Source organism: Pelecanus crispus, chromosome Z, assembly GCF_030463565.1.
Source record: "Pelecanus crispus isolate bPelCri1 chromosome Z, bPelCri1.pri, whole genome shotgun sequence".
NCBI lineage: Eukaryota > Metazoa > Chordata > Aves > Pelecaniformes > Pelecanidae > Pelecanus > Pelecanus crispus.
Genome location: NC_134676.1, coordinates 12,192,075 through 12,208,100, shown reverse-complemented (window position 1 = coordinate 12,208,100; position 16,026 = coordinate 12,192,075). Strand labels below are relative to the sequence as shown.

General features: G+C 45.1%; 1 protein-coding gene across 1 annotated transcript in view; it reads right to left on the bottom strand.

Annotated features, from left to right (window-relative positions):
* Positions 1-16,026, bottom strand: part of LOC104028303 (phospholipid-transporting ATPase ID) — a 69,101-nt gene that overhangs the window by 51,700 nt on the left and 1,375 nt on the right. The window contains exon 2 of the mRNA XM_075726354.1: positions 4,866-4,924. Within this exon, the coding sequence (XP_075582469.1) occupies positions 4,866-4,924 (59 nt within the window). The remainder of the gene's footprint in view (positions 1-4,865; positions 4,925-16,026) is intronic.

Below are 16,026 nucleotides of genomic sequence, written 5' to 3'. Positions count from 1 at the left end.
GCATGATGAACACTGGGCAACATTTGCAGGTTGAGATGATGGGAAGAGAGGGCAGCTGTCGCCACCATCCTGAACACACTGACAAGGTCCTTGAGGATAACCCACCAGGCATCCTACTCAGATTGAAGCACGCAAGTGGAGGAGGTAGAGCAGAGCCTGAGCCCACTACTGGAGCTCCTTGCTGTCTGATTAAATTTCAAAGAGATAAGAACCCAGCTGCTGATCCAGCCCAGAGCAATGTGTATTGGCCATAGGAAGTTATATACATCCCTCCGATTTCACTAGAGAATTCATTTGGTGACCGGGGAGAACAAAAGTAGAGTCCAAGCAGCCCCCTTGCTGCTGGTCCTGCAGAAAGGATGCTGGTTTGACCCTAGATCCTGATCCAAGATGAAATTTGTCATTGACTCATGGGCCCTGCATTTCCTCTCCTATTGTCTGAAAGCCAATTTCAAAGTTGTTTTCGCAGCCCTTCATGACGTCCCAGTGCAGCTGTGCTAAATTCCAATGTGAAAGGGAAGAAATAAAAGGGAATTGGGATCAGAGTGAACATTAATAGCCTTCAGAAGATATTTTCTTCTCCAGAGTGTTGACAGACAGAGAGCCCATCATGGTGGACCCACACAGGGCAGTCCTCTCCGCAGCTCTGCTGGGGACAGCGCAGACAGACTGGGGACAGTGCAGCAGATTGAATTGCCTCAGATAAGACCCTTGATTAAAGCCTTTAAATCTTGCAGGACTACATCTGGTACCCTGCTTTTTTTTCACTTTATTTCAGTCTTTACACAGGCAAATCTCTTACTGAAGTCGGGAAGGATCTTCCTGTCTGCAGTGTGAATAAACACGGGATTAGGACTTGACTTTTCATTTTTACTGACCTATATTGAGTCCATTTTTTGTGCTGCCCTAAGTGCCTTCACATGCCACTCATTCATACTTGTTTTTTGAGTCATTCCTAACTAATTTTGTGAGCTGGTGGGTAGTACCTACCTTCACACTCAGCACTTCCAGTTAACTGCACAGCACTTTAAACCAAAGTTTGTTTTATTTTTCTAAGCTACTGTGTTCTTGCTGTGCAGGATAAGGCTAAGGATGTCTGGGGTTGCACCAGTCTGAAAGCCCTAGTTTCAGCCTCAGTCTTCACACTACGTCCAAATAAATCCTGACCTACCCAAGCACTGCCACTGCTTGAAGCTGCTGCCCTTAACCACAGGCACCTCCTATTATTTAATCACAGCAAAAATCATCAGAAGACATGTAAGAGGCTTCTTCAGCTAAGAGACACTTCCCTTGTCCCCCTCTCAGCCTGTACTGCTTCTGTTCACACAGATGAAGAAGACCACCCCAATCTTCCAGCCCACTGCATGACACATCTCATGCCCACAGGGCACATTCAGTTCTTCCTCTGAAACTGTCCCTCAGCCTCACCCTGAGGCCAATGTGTTAAGGGGATTTCCACTATATGCAGCTCCTACCCACCTTTTATCCTCATCCTACCCTATCAGTCCAGGCTCCTGCACTGTCCAACCCTCCTGCCCAGCTGGTGCTCAGCTAAAGAAGCTCTGTGGCTGGAGCAGCGTGGCAGGGACACACTGCAGCTTGGCCTCTCACATATTGTCTGATGAGCTCTGGGAGGGAATTTGCCCTCCAAAGTCTCCTGCAAGTCCAAGTGTGATGGATCTGGACATGCCCTTGCAAGCATTGGCAGACACGGCTTTCCATGGTGCAGCATCAGGTTCCTGCAAAGCTGGTTTGCGTGTATTCAGGAGTCTTGCGTCATACCAGGAGGGCCAGCTTTCAGCAGCTGCCAGAGCTGATGTCAGACTCCACGCACAATAGCGTTTTCAAGTCTTTCTCAGCTCCTCTCTTCTCCCTTCATAGATAGCCTGTAGATTTTGCACCAGGAAGGGATGATAACCACCAACTATTCAGGGACAACACACCCACCTCTGGTTGTACGTTCCCACTTCCCTGTTCTCACTGAGTCTAAACGAGGACAAAGCATCTCTGTACCTTTGATCTAGGCCTACATAATAGAAACTCTCTTTGTAGTGAGAGGCTCAAACCTTCACACCAGCTGCGGCGTAGAGCCTGACTGCAGCAGTAAGGCAATACCCTATGCCTCTATTTGCATTTCCCTTTCTTTTACTTACTGGCCTTTCTCAGCAACTGCCTCACCCTAAAGAAACATTTACAGCCTCACCTAGCTTTGTTACAAGAACCTGTTCTATAGGTTTTATGGCTAACATGGCCTTAAGTTACCAAGTAAAGTAAACCTCACTCCTGTGGCTTTCACTGACTAAAATACTTTGTAAGCTTTGTTATATTGCTGGGTTTCCTCCCAGTTTCTGCCCAGTGTCCCTTTTGTCTGACTGGAATAGCTATTGTTGCAACTTCCTTGTGCCTCAGGAGAAGACTCTTGTGCAGGACAAAGACTAATGGTCCTCGCTGTGGGACCAAGAGCTGGAGGACAGCTGTTCTCCTGTTGGCTCTATAAAGAAGACTCAAATCACCATGTGGCTGCCCATGTGTGCTGATTCTCATGTCCCAGAGAGCTGAGCACCACAATGAAGCACAGACAGTCCAAACTCTTCTGTTGTTTGCTTGTACACAGGTCAAATTAAATACATGAGGGTGGGAAGACATATTGAGGGAGGACTGTGGCTACAGGAGACAGAAAGTACTATGTCCAGAAAATGTGAGCATCCTGAGAGACAACTGACCCTGATTGCTGTGCCTGAGCACCCAGGGCAGGCTCCAGCGTTCAGAGAGTCTTGGTGCCTCTGGACCACATCCTAGTGCTTAGCAGTGCAGCTCCACCATGTTCAGACAAATCTCATCATGAGGAAGGGGCCCAGATTTGACACTTGCAGTGGACTGCAGGACTTGAAGAGCTAACTTTCAGGAACATCATGCATATGTTGATAGGAGGGTACCAGGAGACTATCTCCCTTTTTGGCATCTCCAGATGCACCCAGCAATCTATAGCATGGCATCTGAAGTAATTTATGAGCAAGGATAGTCCTTTTCATACACCATGGTAATGTGGGTTTAATAAATTGAACTTTTGCCAGGACTTATTTGAAATAAGCAGCCCAGGACATGATGTGCAGCCCTGTACAGTCAGGGCAGTGCTTGCATCACCACTTAAAGTCTTTTAGTACCTCACCACCCACTCACCACTTTAAGACTTGGCTTTTTCTGAACAGTTTTCCAGATTTCCTAAGACTCAGTCTACACTGGACTCCAGAAATCATGAGCCACAGCTGACTAAAATGAGGGGTAGGATTACTGAAACTCACTGCCAAGTTTTAACAGATTATATTGAACTGGCTTTTTGGCTGCCTCCACTTTCACACCTAATCAATAGACTCTTATGGAAACTCTTCAGAACTCTCCTTAATTTTGGTTATTTGCAAATCCTTGGGCATGTAAGCAGTCAGCTGGAAAGCAGTGACATGCAAAGTCAGTCTTATGAATGGCTTTTCACAGAAGTAGGCTCAGAACCGGAAGAGTTGCTTGTTCTCTCTATCCTGACATCATTGTACATCTCCCTCCTGCTTCCCTTCCCCACTTCTGCACATCGCCTACATTGCAATCATTCAATGAGATATCACAAATACATACATATTGGCAATACCCACCCCGGTACTCTACTGGAAGGTTCTGTGCAAATCAAATGCACTTTGCCAGTCTCAAATCACCAGGCTTGACAAGCCATTCATGCTGCATAGTTCTTTATATATATTAACTGCAGCGCATTTCATAATCAGGACACATTGCAGAAGCTCTAGGAAGTCTCTAACCTGTGTTGGTTAGTTCATGGATGAAAGGTGACCACTGAAAACTATCCAGTTCATGTTGCCAACAGATCAGCTACATTAAGATCTTTAGTCAAAGCTGTTGGCAAGTCAGACTTTCTATCTCACAAGAAATGACAGTGATCTGATGTGTTGAGTTTTGCCAGTTCTTACCAAGAAAATATTTGTGATGTTCCTAAACCAAGACATGATTCTAAGGAGTTCCTGAGTAAAACTGAAGGATGAATTTCACCACTGGGATTCAGTTATGTAGAGGACAAAAATCCACAAAATTCATTTCAATATCAGTTGGCAGCTGCAAACACTTTGACAGAATGCAGCTTCAGGATCACCTCAAGGAGGAGATGACCGTGCAGCCAGGCAGTACAGGTCTAGCAACTGAGCTACCTCTCCTCTGCACACAGTGTCAGCAAATAGTCCACAGGCTTTGGAAATCAAGTTGCCAAAGGGGCTGCCTGGCACCATAGCCTGGCAGACCTGGATCACAGCCAGCCCATGTCATGATGCTCCCTGGAGTCACAGATTTCATGGCACAATGTGAATCTAAGTAGGCTGTTAAGGAGTGGGAAATAAAGCTGGCAGGAAGCCAAAAAGGCCAGATTCAAAACCTTTCTGCCAGAGAGGATTTCACTGCAAGAACTCAGGAACTGACACATTTCCTTTCACGTTTTACTTTAAATGGAGACATATTTCCAACAGAAAACTCCCCACAGGTTCCTTTATTGAAAGGCCTTGGAGCCTGATCCCACAAATACTTTTGACTCACAATTTTCTGGAAGTGTGTAAAGTCACTGGGTTATGCTTTTCCAGCATTAGATCTCCTTCAACTGCCCATTCTCAGGGTTGACTCCAAAGGCAGAGTTCCCTATGGCTGACTCATCAATGAAGCATCTCTGACAGTTCATCTGGCATGTTTGCCTTGTTTGCAGAGTCATAGCTAGTGTGCAGTCATGTCACCCCCTTGAAACAACATTCAAGACATGAAGCAGATGCAGCTACATCTGTGACTACATCTGCATGAAACAACGTGTGCTGGTTACTTACAGCATATTCAAACTGCACATTAAAATCCCGGTTGTTTGCTTGAAGTTGTCTCTCTTCCTCTGTAAAGAAGAGGAAACACATCAGACATGCTTGACAGTAAGCAGAATCAATACAGATATGAGTGAAGCATCAGCAAACACAAGCAGAGCTGCTAAAAGGCAATGTCACCAGTAATCTGTACTCTGGGCTAACTGCCCCATGTCAGGGAATTGAAAAGGCTGGTGACACTGACAGAGCAGCACTGTGGACTGGTACCATAGCACTCTATGCCCACAAGTCTCCTCTGCCCACAACCCACTGCAATGCCAGCACTGGTTTTACAGGTTGTTCACTTTCTCCTGGATAAGAATTACCACTTAATTAGCAGTGCTCACTATTCCTGCCCTGCTCCTTCTCTTCCCCCTGAAGTCTCTGGGGTTGTTGCCATCAGCCTACTGTTAGTGACCTTCCTCCAGTACAAATGCATCACCTAGCATCATCCCACAGATGGGACATCATCACCATAGCTATCATGAAATCAAAAACTACTGGAAGGGATTTCAAAAGGTCATCATACCTATCCTCTACCTCAAGACAGGGTCGTGCCTGTCACTCCCAATAAATGTCCTAGAAAGCTCCAGTGATGGCTGTTCTTCAGACTGCCTATGCCAGCACTGCAGTGTCCTTCCCCGGGGGAGTTTTTTCCCCATTATCTGACATAAAACCCATTACTTCAACTTAAACAAATTATGTCTTCTCCTGGGATGGTCAACAGTGCTCTTCTGCTCCCCCTCAGTTCCTTGCTCTACTTGCCAAGAATGCAGAGCAGAGATGAGTTCATTATGTATTCATATTGAAGGCTGTTATGCCTTACTGTAGTCTTCTCTTCCCAAGCATAAGCAACTCCAGTTTCTTCAGTCACTTCTTATGGATCAGTCTGTCAGAAGTAGTATCACTCTTGCTGCTCTCAAGCGGGCTTCCCAGCTAGTTCACCTCATTCTGGACATGCAGTGGCCAAAATAAGCTATAAATTGCAGCTGAGGCTTTACTAAAGCTGACCGGAGCACAAGGAACACTCTGCCTATCTTGTAGACAATATATATTTGACATGGGAATTCACCTAGAACTAATTTAAAATAATATCCTTATGCACCACCAGCACGCAGCTGATGGCATTCCAGAATATGATCCATTTTGGCAGATCTTTTCTGGCAGAGCTGATGCCTCATCAGGCAATGCAAATCTTTCATTTGTCCTTGCTGAACTGCATCCAAATTTTTTCAGACTATTTCTCCAGCTAGTCAATTCTAATCCTATCTTTCAGTGTGCTTGTAGCTCCTGCCAGCATGGTGCCATTCGCAGATTTAGTGTATTCTTTATTCTGCCAGCCAAGATATAGAAGAAAATATTGAATAGCAGACTCAAGATACATCCCTGATGAATCTCTCAAGTTTCATAATCAGTCATTGATAACTATTGTCAGTGTATTTTTTTTTCTGAAAAATCTGGCACTCACTGTATGGTGATTTTATCTCAAGCATGTATTTCCAGTTTACTTGTAAAAATGCTGTAAGTGACAGTCAAGATACATGACAGCTATCTAAGACCTTTTCACTAGCCCCCTGGCTACCACTAATACAGAATTAATTTTGGTTTGATGCAGTTTTTCAGGATTGCTGACTGTTAATCATCTTGTCCCCACACACACACTGCTAGTTACTTTGAAGTGGTTTGTTGGATTGTTTCAACATTTACCCAAGAAGTGAAGCCAATATATCTATAATCGCTCAGCTTTTCTTTTTCCCCTGTTTCAAGATAGATGCTATGCTTGCTCTTTTCCCAGTCTTCTGAACTTTGCCTGTCTGTGCACCAGAAACTCTCGAAGGCAGCATTGCTCCAGGCCATGCTCTGCCTTACTTAGCCAACCCATTCCCTCTCTATTGCAGCCCAAAACCTCCCTCCTTCTCCTCTGCTCTCTGTTTCTGGCAACTATTTTGTTAGATATCTAAAGAAAACAAAATGAAACAAAAAACCCCCAGATTTCTTAGCATTATTTGCTAGGCTTTTTTCACTGAGTAGCAGACATAAACCATCTTTGATCTCCCTCTTACTAGAAGGGTTACAGAACCCCAGAGATCCCAACTCTTACAGAACAACTTTTATTGCCCTTTATGTCCTTGACAGCTTTTCCTTGCTCTGAGTCTTTGCCACACAGTTTGTACTGGATAAAACAAACTGCTTTGCACCTTCTATAGCCATTCCTCCTCTGCCTGAAGTGAATGAGGAGCTTGTGATTTCACCATGTCACTCACCTTTCTGAGCCTTTCCCTGAAAGATAACTTATAGCTTTGCCCTTAATATGAATTATTTCAGGAAATTACAGCTCTGCTTAATTCTCCCTCCACCCTAGATTTCCTTCCCATGAGATCTCAGTTACTAGTTCTTCATATTTACTGAAGATTTCCTTTCTGAAGTCCATTTTAAACACTTTGCTATTGTCACTTTTTCCTAAGTATCATACCATCGTTTCATAATTACTCCCGTTTACACTCCCTCCTGCTTTCACAGGACCTGCCAGCTCCTCCCTGTTGGAGGGAATCAGCTCTGCAACAGCATCCTCTCTAACTCCAAAAAACTACCCACCTCTGCACCAAAACGCTGTGCCAGCTGAACAGGTTGTGTTCCCCTACACTCCTCTCCAACTCTGCCTCTGCATGGCTACAATTCTTCATTTACCACCATGCCCTGTCTCTCAGAAAACTAGATACTATTTTTTTTCACAAAAGACTGCCCTTCTTGGTTTTCTATGCCTGTGTTCTTTACCCTCATAACATTACTGAGAGATCTGCAATTTGTTCACTTCTTTCTTCACACTGGATCTCAGAGCACACGGACATACAAGGAAAACCTCTGTTACCCTTCCAGAATAAGCTTTATTCTCTTCTATTAATATTCTAGCCTCATGAGTTATCCCAGCACATGTCTATTATCCCTATTAAATGATGTGTTAAGAAATCCAGTTCTTCCTGTTTATTCACTCCTGCATTAGCAAGTGTCTAAGCTATTCAGTGCATTGAACTGCTGTCCTTCCTCCTTTCCCTCCAATAACCCTACAAATAACACAGCATCCCTAATTTTTAAGCCCTTTTTCAGATCACCATTTTTTTGTCTCTGTCTATGGGCTGTTTTCATCAAGCCCTCTAATTACTGATGGAAAACTACTTTAGCAGGTAAATGTGCTTTTCCCTTTCTTCAGGCACATCTATCTGTGTCGGGCATTTTCAAATCATCTCCCATCTGCCCTGACTGGGTGACTCAGACCAGCCACACAGGCTTTATTCAAGACCCTCATAGTGCTTAATCCTTCACTGCTTTCCTCAGACACATTTTTCTCATCTTTCACAATGAGGAGAACAATGTACAGAGATCAGAGTAACTTGTCTGGTGTCCCAGAGGAAAACAGAAGCAGAGCTCAACAGGTCCAGGCTTACAGGGCTTCAACTATTGTGTTATGTGCCCCTTCAGGAATCTTCCTGAGAGCAACCGGTATTATCAAAGCAGACAAAAGATAAAGCTATTTGTTAAACACAGAACTTCCCAACACTCACACGTTTCCTCCCATACAGTAAGTGCTACTCTTATCCCCTCCCCAGGGGTTCCAGGTCTAGTCCTGGAATAAATGCCACAGAAAAGATAAACAGCTTTAATGTAAATAGGAACAGATGACAAAGCTTGAAAACCTACCGGGCTACAGAGGCGCGCTCACAAGAGCCCATGCTGGTCCTGGGAAGGGGAACCGGCAGGCAGGGGCAGAGCTGTTTGCACGCACCACACGCATATGTGGAGCAGCGCAAGCAAGCCGAAGACCAGCAGTGACATTGAAACGAAAGGCTGAACACTTGCAGGGGACAACGTTGTCCGTGCTGCTCATGGGCAGCAGGTCTGCCCAGCTGCCTTGCCAGAAGGAGCTACTGAAATGCATGATGGACAGAGAGGCACGAAGACATCCAGAACTGCTAATCTGGGCTGGAGCCCTTTGGGTATCTATTCCCTTGCCAGCACATGAGACACAGGGCATAGGACAGAGCCTCAGGGTCACACGGCAGCTTCTGAGAGGCTCTGAAGTCTTCAGTGACCTTCTGCTTTTCACAGGCAGGGCAGCCCTCGAGGGGACTGCACACAGAAGCAGAAATCCAAGTCCTGCTGGCAGCAGCTGGACATGCTGTGAGCTCGTTTGCTCTTCCCAGGGCTCACTGGGGGACTGAGGAGCAGTCCCCTTTCCTCAGCCTGCCCCCATGGTCTGTGCAGCCAGGGAACAGGCACTTAACATGTGCATTTGAATTCAAGGACCTCAAATGCTCCTAGAAGGAAACCACACGTGTATCTGTTCCAGTGAGGAAAGGAGCCTGGCTTCTCAGTATGGTGAGAGATGCACTCTCCAAGAGGAATGGCTTTAATGTACACACAAATAGCTGCAAACAGCTTAGGGATGGCATAGAAACATGAAATGGTGTGATATGAAACAGAACAGCAAATGAAACTCGCTCAAGACATTGCCCTCCTGTGCCTAATCATATGGTACCTAAGGGCAGGTTTTCTAGGACAACCCATTTCTGAAGGCCCCATATAGCTATGAATCTGGTTCAAAACTGAATGAAAAGTTTCTGGCCTGCCATAGCCATCCACCCCTGTCAGAGGCAGTGACCCTAAAGGCCAAAATATGAGGCTAATTTCTAGTGGCAAGATTTTAATTTTCCTTACTGGAGAACAGCCAATACCTTTGGCTAAAGCAAGAACAACCACAATGAATTGCAAAGGGTGCCTCATCCAACAACATCAGCAAGCAGAGCTTTCTGTCTTCTGCTTACACCAAAGGAGAACCACCACTGACCACATGCACAGGGCAACACTGCCTCAGTGGTTTTATTTTTACCAACAAGAGGACTGTGAGATCCTACTGCTTTGCCTCCTAAACCAGCAGTTCTCAACTATCATAGGCCAGACAACTCTTACTTTTTCTGGTACTCTTTGGACAGAAATGAAGCCTCTTGGATGATCATAATAAACAAAAAGTTAGGGAAATCAAGCATTATACCAGCTTCACCTGGAAATCACAGCTCAGGGTATTTTGGCTGTAGATCCAAGCATGCATGTCTTATCATGTCCTGTTGATTCTGAAAGCATTGAGGAAAAAGGGAGGAGAAACCTGAAGGGCTATCAGAAGAGTATTTCATTTCTTGAAACTTTTTTATATCTCTAAGCAACTCAAACTTTCTGCTTCTGCAAACTACAGTCACAAATCATTGGAAAGAAGGAATGGGATTTGTGCTCCAAGTTATCATTTCACTGCCACTGAAAACTATTTTAAATTATTCATCAGTGGAAACTCAGCGTACATAAATATGGCTTAGTGCCCAGTTCTTGGTCTAACCACTGAGACCAAGTCACTGGGAAAGTGGCTGTTTTCTCAGGCAGACAGATTTAGGAGCTAAACCACAGAATAACATCTGTATTTAATAAAATTAAACCCATGCCAAAAATCAGCTATAAATGTAACTGGACAGCCCACCAGCTTTCTGCATTTAGGACTGCTGCATGGAAAAGTCTTGCAAAAGGTTAGATTCAAGATCTGGTCAGACAGCCTGGAAATTTGTTTCTGGTTTATGCTAAGGAGCATGTGCCAAGAGCAATGCTTTCAACTGGCTGTTGGAAAAGTTTTGTAGATATTAGGTCTTGTGGCTCCAAGAAACAGGAGGTTAAGATCTCCCTGGTTTTGCCAAGTCACATACAAACTAGGGCCTGATACCTCAAGCATGAAATGAACACAGACCAATTAGGGGAGTGCCAGCATAACTAATCCTGTCAACAGAACAGAGACAACATAAACTCTGTAAAAATAATGATCTCTACTCCACCCTTTAAACAAGTGACCTCAAGAGCATGAACGCTGCCCTGGACCAGCTACAAAGAGTGGCATCCAGGAGCTGGGCTCATCTCATAGCTTCCCTTGCAGAGTGGCTCTTAGAAAAGCTATTAACCTTGCCAGTATCAAGTTGTGAAAGGTGTAACATGGTTATTCTGCTCCTAAGGGCACCTATTTGGCCTTCCCGAGCCTGTCCTTCAGGCAACGATTCAGGTCTCCCCCCGTAACAGGCTATAAACAGCCTCAGAAGACCTCCACCAGTCACAGCACATTCTTTCCTTCAAATCTCACGATGTGCCTCCTTCCCCTCTGTTCCATCTTCCCCTCTACTTTTGTTGACCCTACTTTTGGGCACCTGATTGTCACTGTGTGACCCAGCTTTTGGTATCACCTCTCGGCAATGGCACAAGTACCACCTTGCATCCAGCACACAGGAGATCACCCACCTCTTCACAGGCAGAGAAATCCTAGCCCTTAGTTCTGGTCTTTGCTGGACTGTTACTCTGTGTGCACGAGTAATTGAAATCTGTCATGGTGCCTTGGTACCTCTATCCTCCCCACAGAAAAAAGAATTGCAGTGTCCATTGAAAGGCAACTCCACAGGAGAGGGCAAGCCATTGTACACTGTATTAGGCAACTAAAATCTCTGCTCCTAGGGAGGTTATTATACAAGCTATTAGCCAAAATCTCCTTTCTTTTAAAGCAATAAATGTTCCTTTTTGCAATCATGAGAGATGAAGAAACCATGTAACAAGTTTCTTGATTTTCCTGCACTGTACCAGGGCAGAGTCTCTACTGTTGGGTTAAAGAGAACAGGATTATATTTTAGAGCAGTGATACCATAGGATTTCACATTCACAATACAGCAGTGCCTGGCTGGGATTGGAGCTGCACTGAGCGAATGCTACCCAAAACCAAAGCCACGGGTATTTAGCCAACAAGCTCAACATTTACTATGGATCAGGGGATATGTGTGTGAAGGGAAGAGCCATACAACAGGTCTGAGGCTCACACTGGTTAAATATCTACATTTCGCAGCCAGTCTGGGACACAGACAAAGCCGAACCCTCTTTACCTGAGTGTCAGCCTAATGCTGTAACCTGCCTGGTGCCGGCATGCCAGCTGCTCTGCGGCATGAAAATGAAGCCCATCCCTGCCCTGAACTGCAGCCAGAGCCTGGCAGGGTGCAGTGAGCGTGGCTGGGGCAGGAGGAGCAGTGAGAACCCGGTGGGATGGAAACGGGGAAGGGGAAGGTCATGGCCAAGCCCTGCTCAGAGCAGGAACATGCCCAGCTGCCTGGCAAACAAACGTGGTTTTTTATTATTGACTCAAAAGGAGGGGCTCTCCGGGACTCCATGTTACAAAACTGCACATTTTCGATGTGTAGATGCTCCTTCCTTTACAAAGCCTCTCTGGCTGCTCTGGCTGGAGCGGATTTATGCTGGCAATATCACATCCATTGTCATCTCTGAAATGGACTAGCTTGTACTGAGTGCAAGGGATTTAATTTAAAAAAAACCCTGCAGCATGACCATTCAGATACACCACCATAAATGGGTTTAGCCCTATTCCCTCCTGCCTGTTCCTCCATTATTAAATAAAAATATTCTTTATCCTGTCTTTTTGCCTTGAAAGAACAAGAATCCTCCTTCCTCCTGAAGAAATTAAATGCAAGAAATACACTTTTTTTGGTCATGGATTGTGTCTTTTGTGCCTGGTACTGAGCCCAGCTTCCTGCTGGCACTAAACAAACACTACATGGCAGCTGGAATTTGCCAACACAGGTAAAACATTTCATATGTCCCCAGACAAGTAATTAATACCAAATACATTTTTTTCTGGCATCATGAACAGAGGGCCCACTTAGGAGATGTACTGACATATCTCCATTTTCATACATCAAATATAAGGTCTGAAATCAAAACTCTTGAGGGTGAATTAGAATTATTTCTGCCTCAGGTCCAGTAACTTTTTAATATGAAGATAAAGTTCAGTATTAGATCTTGCCCTTTTCTAAAAGCAGTATTTGATATTATCAGCATAAGGAAATAGAAAACAAGAAAAGAGAGCTCCAACAGGATGTCTCAGATTTGCCCAGCATGCACAACACTCATGGTCAAACAGCACTCTTGGGACACAGGCCTAGAAGAAGTGCTAGATAACCTTAAACCAGAAAATATTCCCTTTTAGGTTATTCCAGGAAGTGACAGAGGCTGCCTCATCTCTCCCTTTCTCTGTCTCCTGCAATAATACCAATTCTGGTTTGTCCTTCGCTTCCTCCTCCCATCGATGTCTCACCCACCTGCCTTGGCTCTGGACAAGGGGTGGGGACTCACCACATCTCAGAAATGCCTTGCAACAGATTATTTCTCAAGAAGCATCTACATTTTTTCATGTTTGTTTTCAGTCCACTTCAGAATGAAAATATGCATTTTTCAAATATATTAGCATTAGAAATTGTCTCTTCTTCATTTTGGAAAACTTTAATTTAATTTTTTTTTTTAATTTGGTTTAGAATTTTGTATCACTTTGTATCCTGGTTCTTGTAATAGTGATTCACAATATTTTGACCAATATCAGCATGCCAAATAAAGCAGCTGAAATAGTAATTTGTTTTTATTTTAAAAACTAGTCTGACAGTGACTGGCTGGCACATCTAATTTCCTTTACTAGAAAACCATATCTCCTAGACACACTGGTAATGCCACAGCTTGACACAATTTCACATGTTGTTAATAACAGCGATACACAGTGATAGGAAGTGATGTAAAAATCATAAAAATAAATACAGCTCTGAAATGAACTTTGAGAAGTTTTTCAATTCACAGTTATTTCCCTCATGGGAAATTATGTAAAAATAAGTATATTTTTCCTACTGAATGTCTGTTGTGGTAAGACATTTCCTATCAGATCTGAATGGGAGTCCCAGAAGGCAGCTGAGCTTTATGTCTGTAGAGCCAGTCTTGGGCTGCCTTCTCCATAGGAACTGCTACCCCTGCCAAGCTCTGCCTGGAGCCTGGTTGCTCAACACCCAGCTGCCTTGGAAGCTGTCCCTAGCTGCAAGAAGGAAAGAAGTGGAGCTTTCCAAAAGCCCTGGCTCAACCTCTGTCCTTTCTCTTCCTCTCACAGTGCCCCTAGGCTGGGCTTATGGAGACGAAGCCGCAGCAGTGCTCTCACCATCAATGGGAAGCACACACCTTGGGGTAAGGTTATTTGTGCAGATGAGTTCTCCCTGTTCCCTATTGCTGTGTGTTTCACAGATAGAATCATAGAATCACAGAATGCTTTGGGTCGGAAGGGACCCCCAGAGATCATCCAGCCCAACCCCCTGCCATGAGCAGGGACAGCTTTAACCAGAGCAGGGTGCTCAGAGCCCCGTCCAACCTGGCCTGGGATGTTGCCAGGGATGGGGCCTCCACCGCCTCTCTGGGCAACCTGTGCCAGTGCCTCACCACCCTCATGGTAAAAAATTTCTTCCTTATGTCTAGTCTAAATCTATCCTCCTTCAGTTTAAAACCATTATTCCTTGTCCTGTCACAACAACTTTGCTAAAAAGATTGTCCCCATCCTTCCTGTAGGCCCCCTTTAAGCACTGGAAGGCCGCAATAAGGTCTCCTCGCAGCCTTCTCTTCTCCAGGCTGAACAACCCCAACTCCCTCAGCCTGGCCTCGTAGGAGAGGGGCTCCAGCCCTCGGATCATTTTGGTGGCCCTCCTCTGGACCCGCTCCAGCAGGTCCATGTCCTTGTGCTGAGGGCCCCAGAGCTGGACGCAGGGCTCCAGGTGGGGTCTCACCAGAGCAGAGCAGAGGGGCAGGATCCCCCCCCTCGACCTGCTGGCCACGCTGCTGTTGATGCAGCCCAGGATGGGGTTGGCTTTCTGGGCTACAAGCGCACGTTGTTGGCTCATGTCCAGCTTTTCACCCACCAGTACCCCCAAGTCCTTCTCCACATGGCTGCTCTCAACCCCTTCATCCCCCAGCCTGTACTGATATCGGGGGTTGCCCTGTCCCAGGTGCAGGACCTTGCACTTGGCCTTGTTGAACCTCATGAGGTTCACACAGGCCCACCTCTCCAGCTTGTCCAGGTCCCTTTGGATGACATCTCATCCTCCTGGCGTGTCAACCGCACCACTCAGCTTGGTGTCGAGGTACAAAGCTCCAGTGCTGAGTTAAGCTGCCATGGGATCAAGCCAGTGAGCAGAGATATTCCACATTTATCAGCCACCACCAAGGCATGATGCTTATTTCTTCCAACACGCTACATGAACCAAAATTGTCCCCATTCCTCTCTGTTTCGTCAAAGTTCATTGTAGGTTAAACCTCAGTGTAAAAGATCTGAGGCATCTTTTCCACAAAACACTACGGCCACTTACCTAAGAGATGTACTTCCCCGCTTCGGCTTGAAGAGCTTCACTAAGGTTTGGTCATCTAGGAACTGGTTTTCTCCAACCGTCTTTGTGTGTCTGGCATGACACTACACATTACTGCTCTGTGAAGATGTTAGTTACAACCCTGATTCCTTGTATAAAGAACATAAAACCATAAAAACCTGACTCTTATCTCCAAGAAATTTAGACCATGTAACCTGTCTTGCTATACTATACCTATCCTGAAAAAACTCTCCTAATTTTGCCTGCATCTCAGCTCATGTGGAAACAGCCATATCTTGCTGGGGAGAAACAGCAAAATATTTCTGGTTCTCATGGGACCAATCTTGATCCCAGTTTCAGCAGCTGATGCCTGAGGTAATCCATTCCCTCCCATGAAAGTCATACCATGAGCACGGCTCTTCAGTAAGGTTAACTGTCATCCAGCTTTGTTTCTGGCAAGGAAATCTGGTCTTTCCATGAGCCGTACTGCCCCTCCAAGATGAGTGCATGGGATGTTCCCTGAAGAGCCTCATCTGCTCTCAGGCAGCACAGTCCTATGGACTTCTCCAAATACAAAGGCTTATAAACTGTTGGATTAAAATAGCACTTCAACCCTGGCATTTACTCCAGTGAAATGTTGGCAATGAGCAATCATAGCCCTTTCAGCTTTTGGGCTGTAAGGCAAAAGAATTAAAAGGGGAGGAAAAGCTCTTCTAGCTTCCTGTTATGGAAGCTCCTCATTCCCTTATCACACCAGCTTCCCTTATCCTTCTCTGAACTTCCTCCAGTTTGAATTCATTAGTTTTGAACTGGTGATCAAAAGCACATAAAATGTGAAAGGAAATTAGTTTTCCCTATAAAGTATGTTCCTTTCTATCTAGAAAGATCTG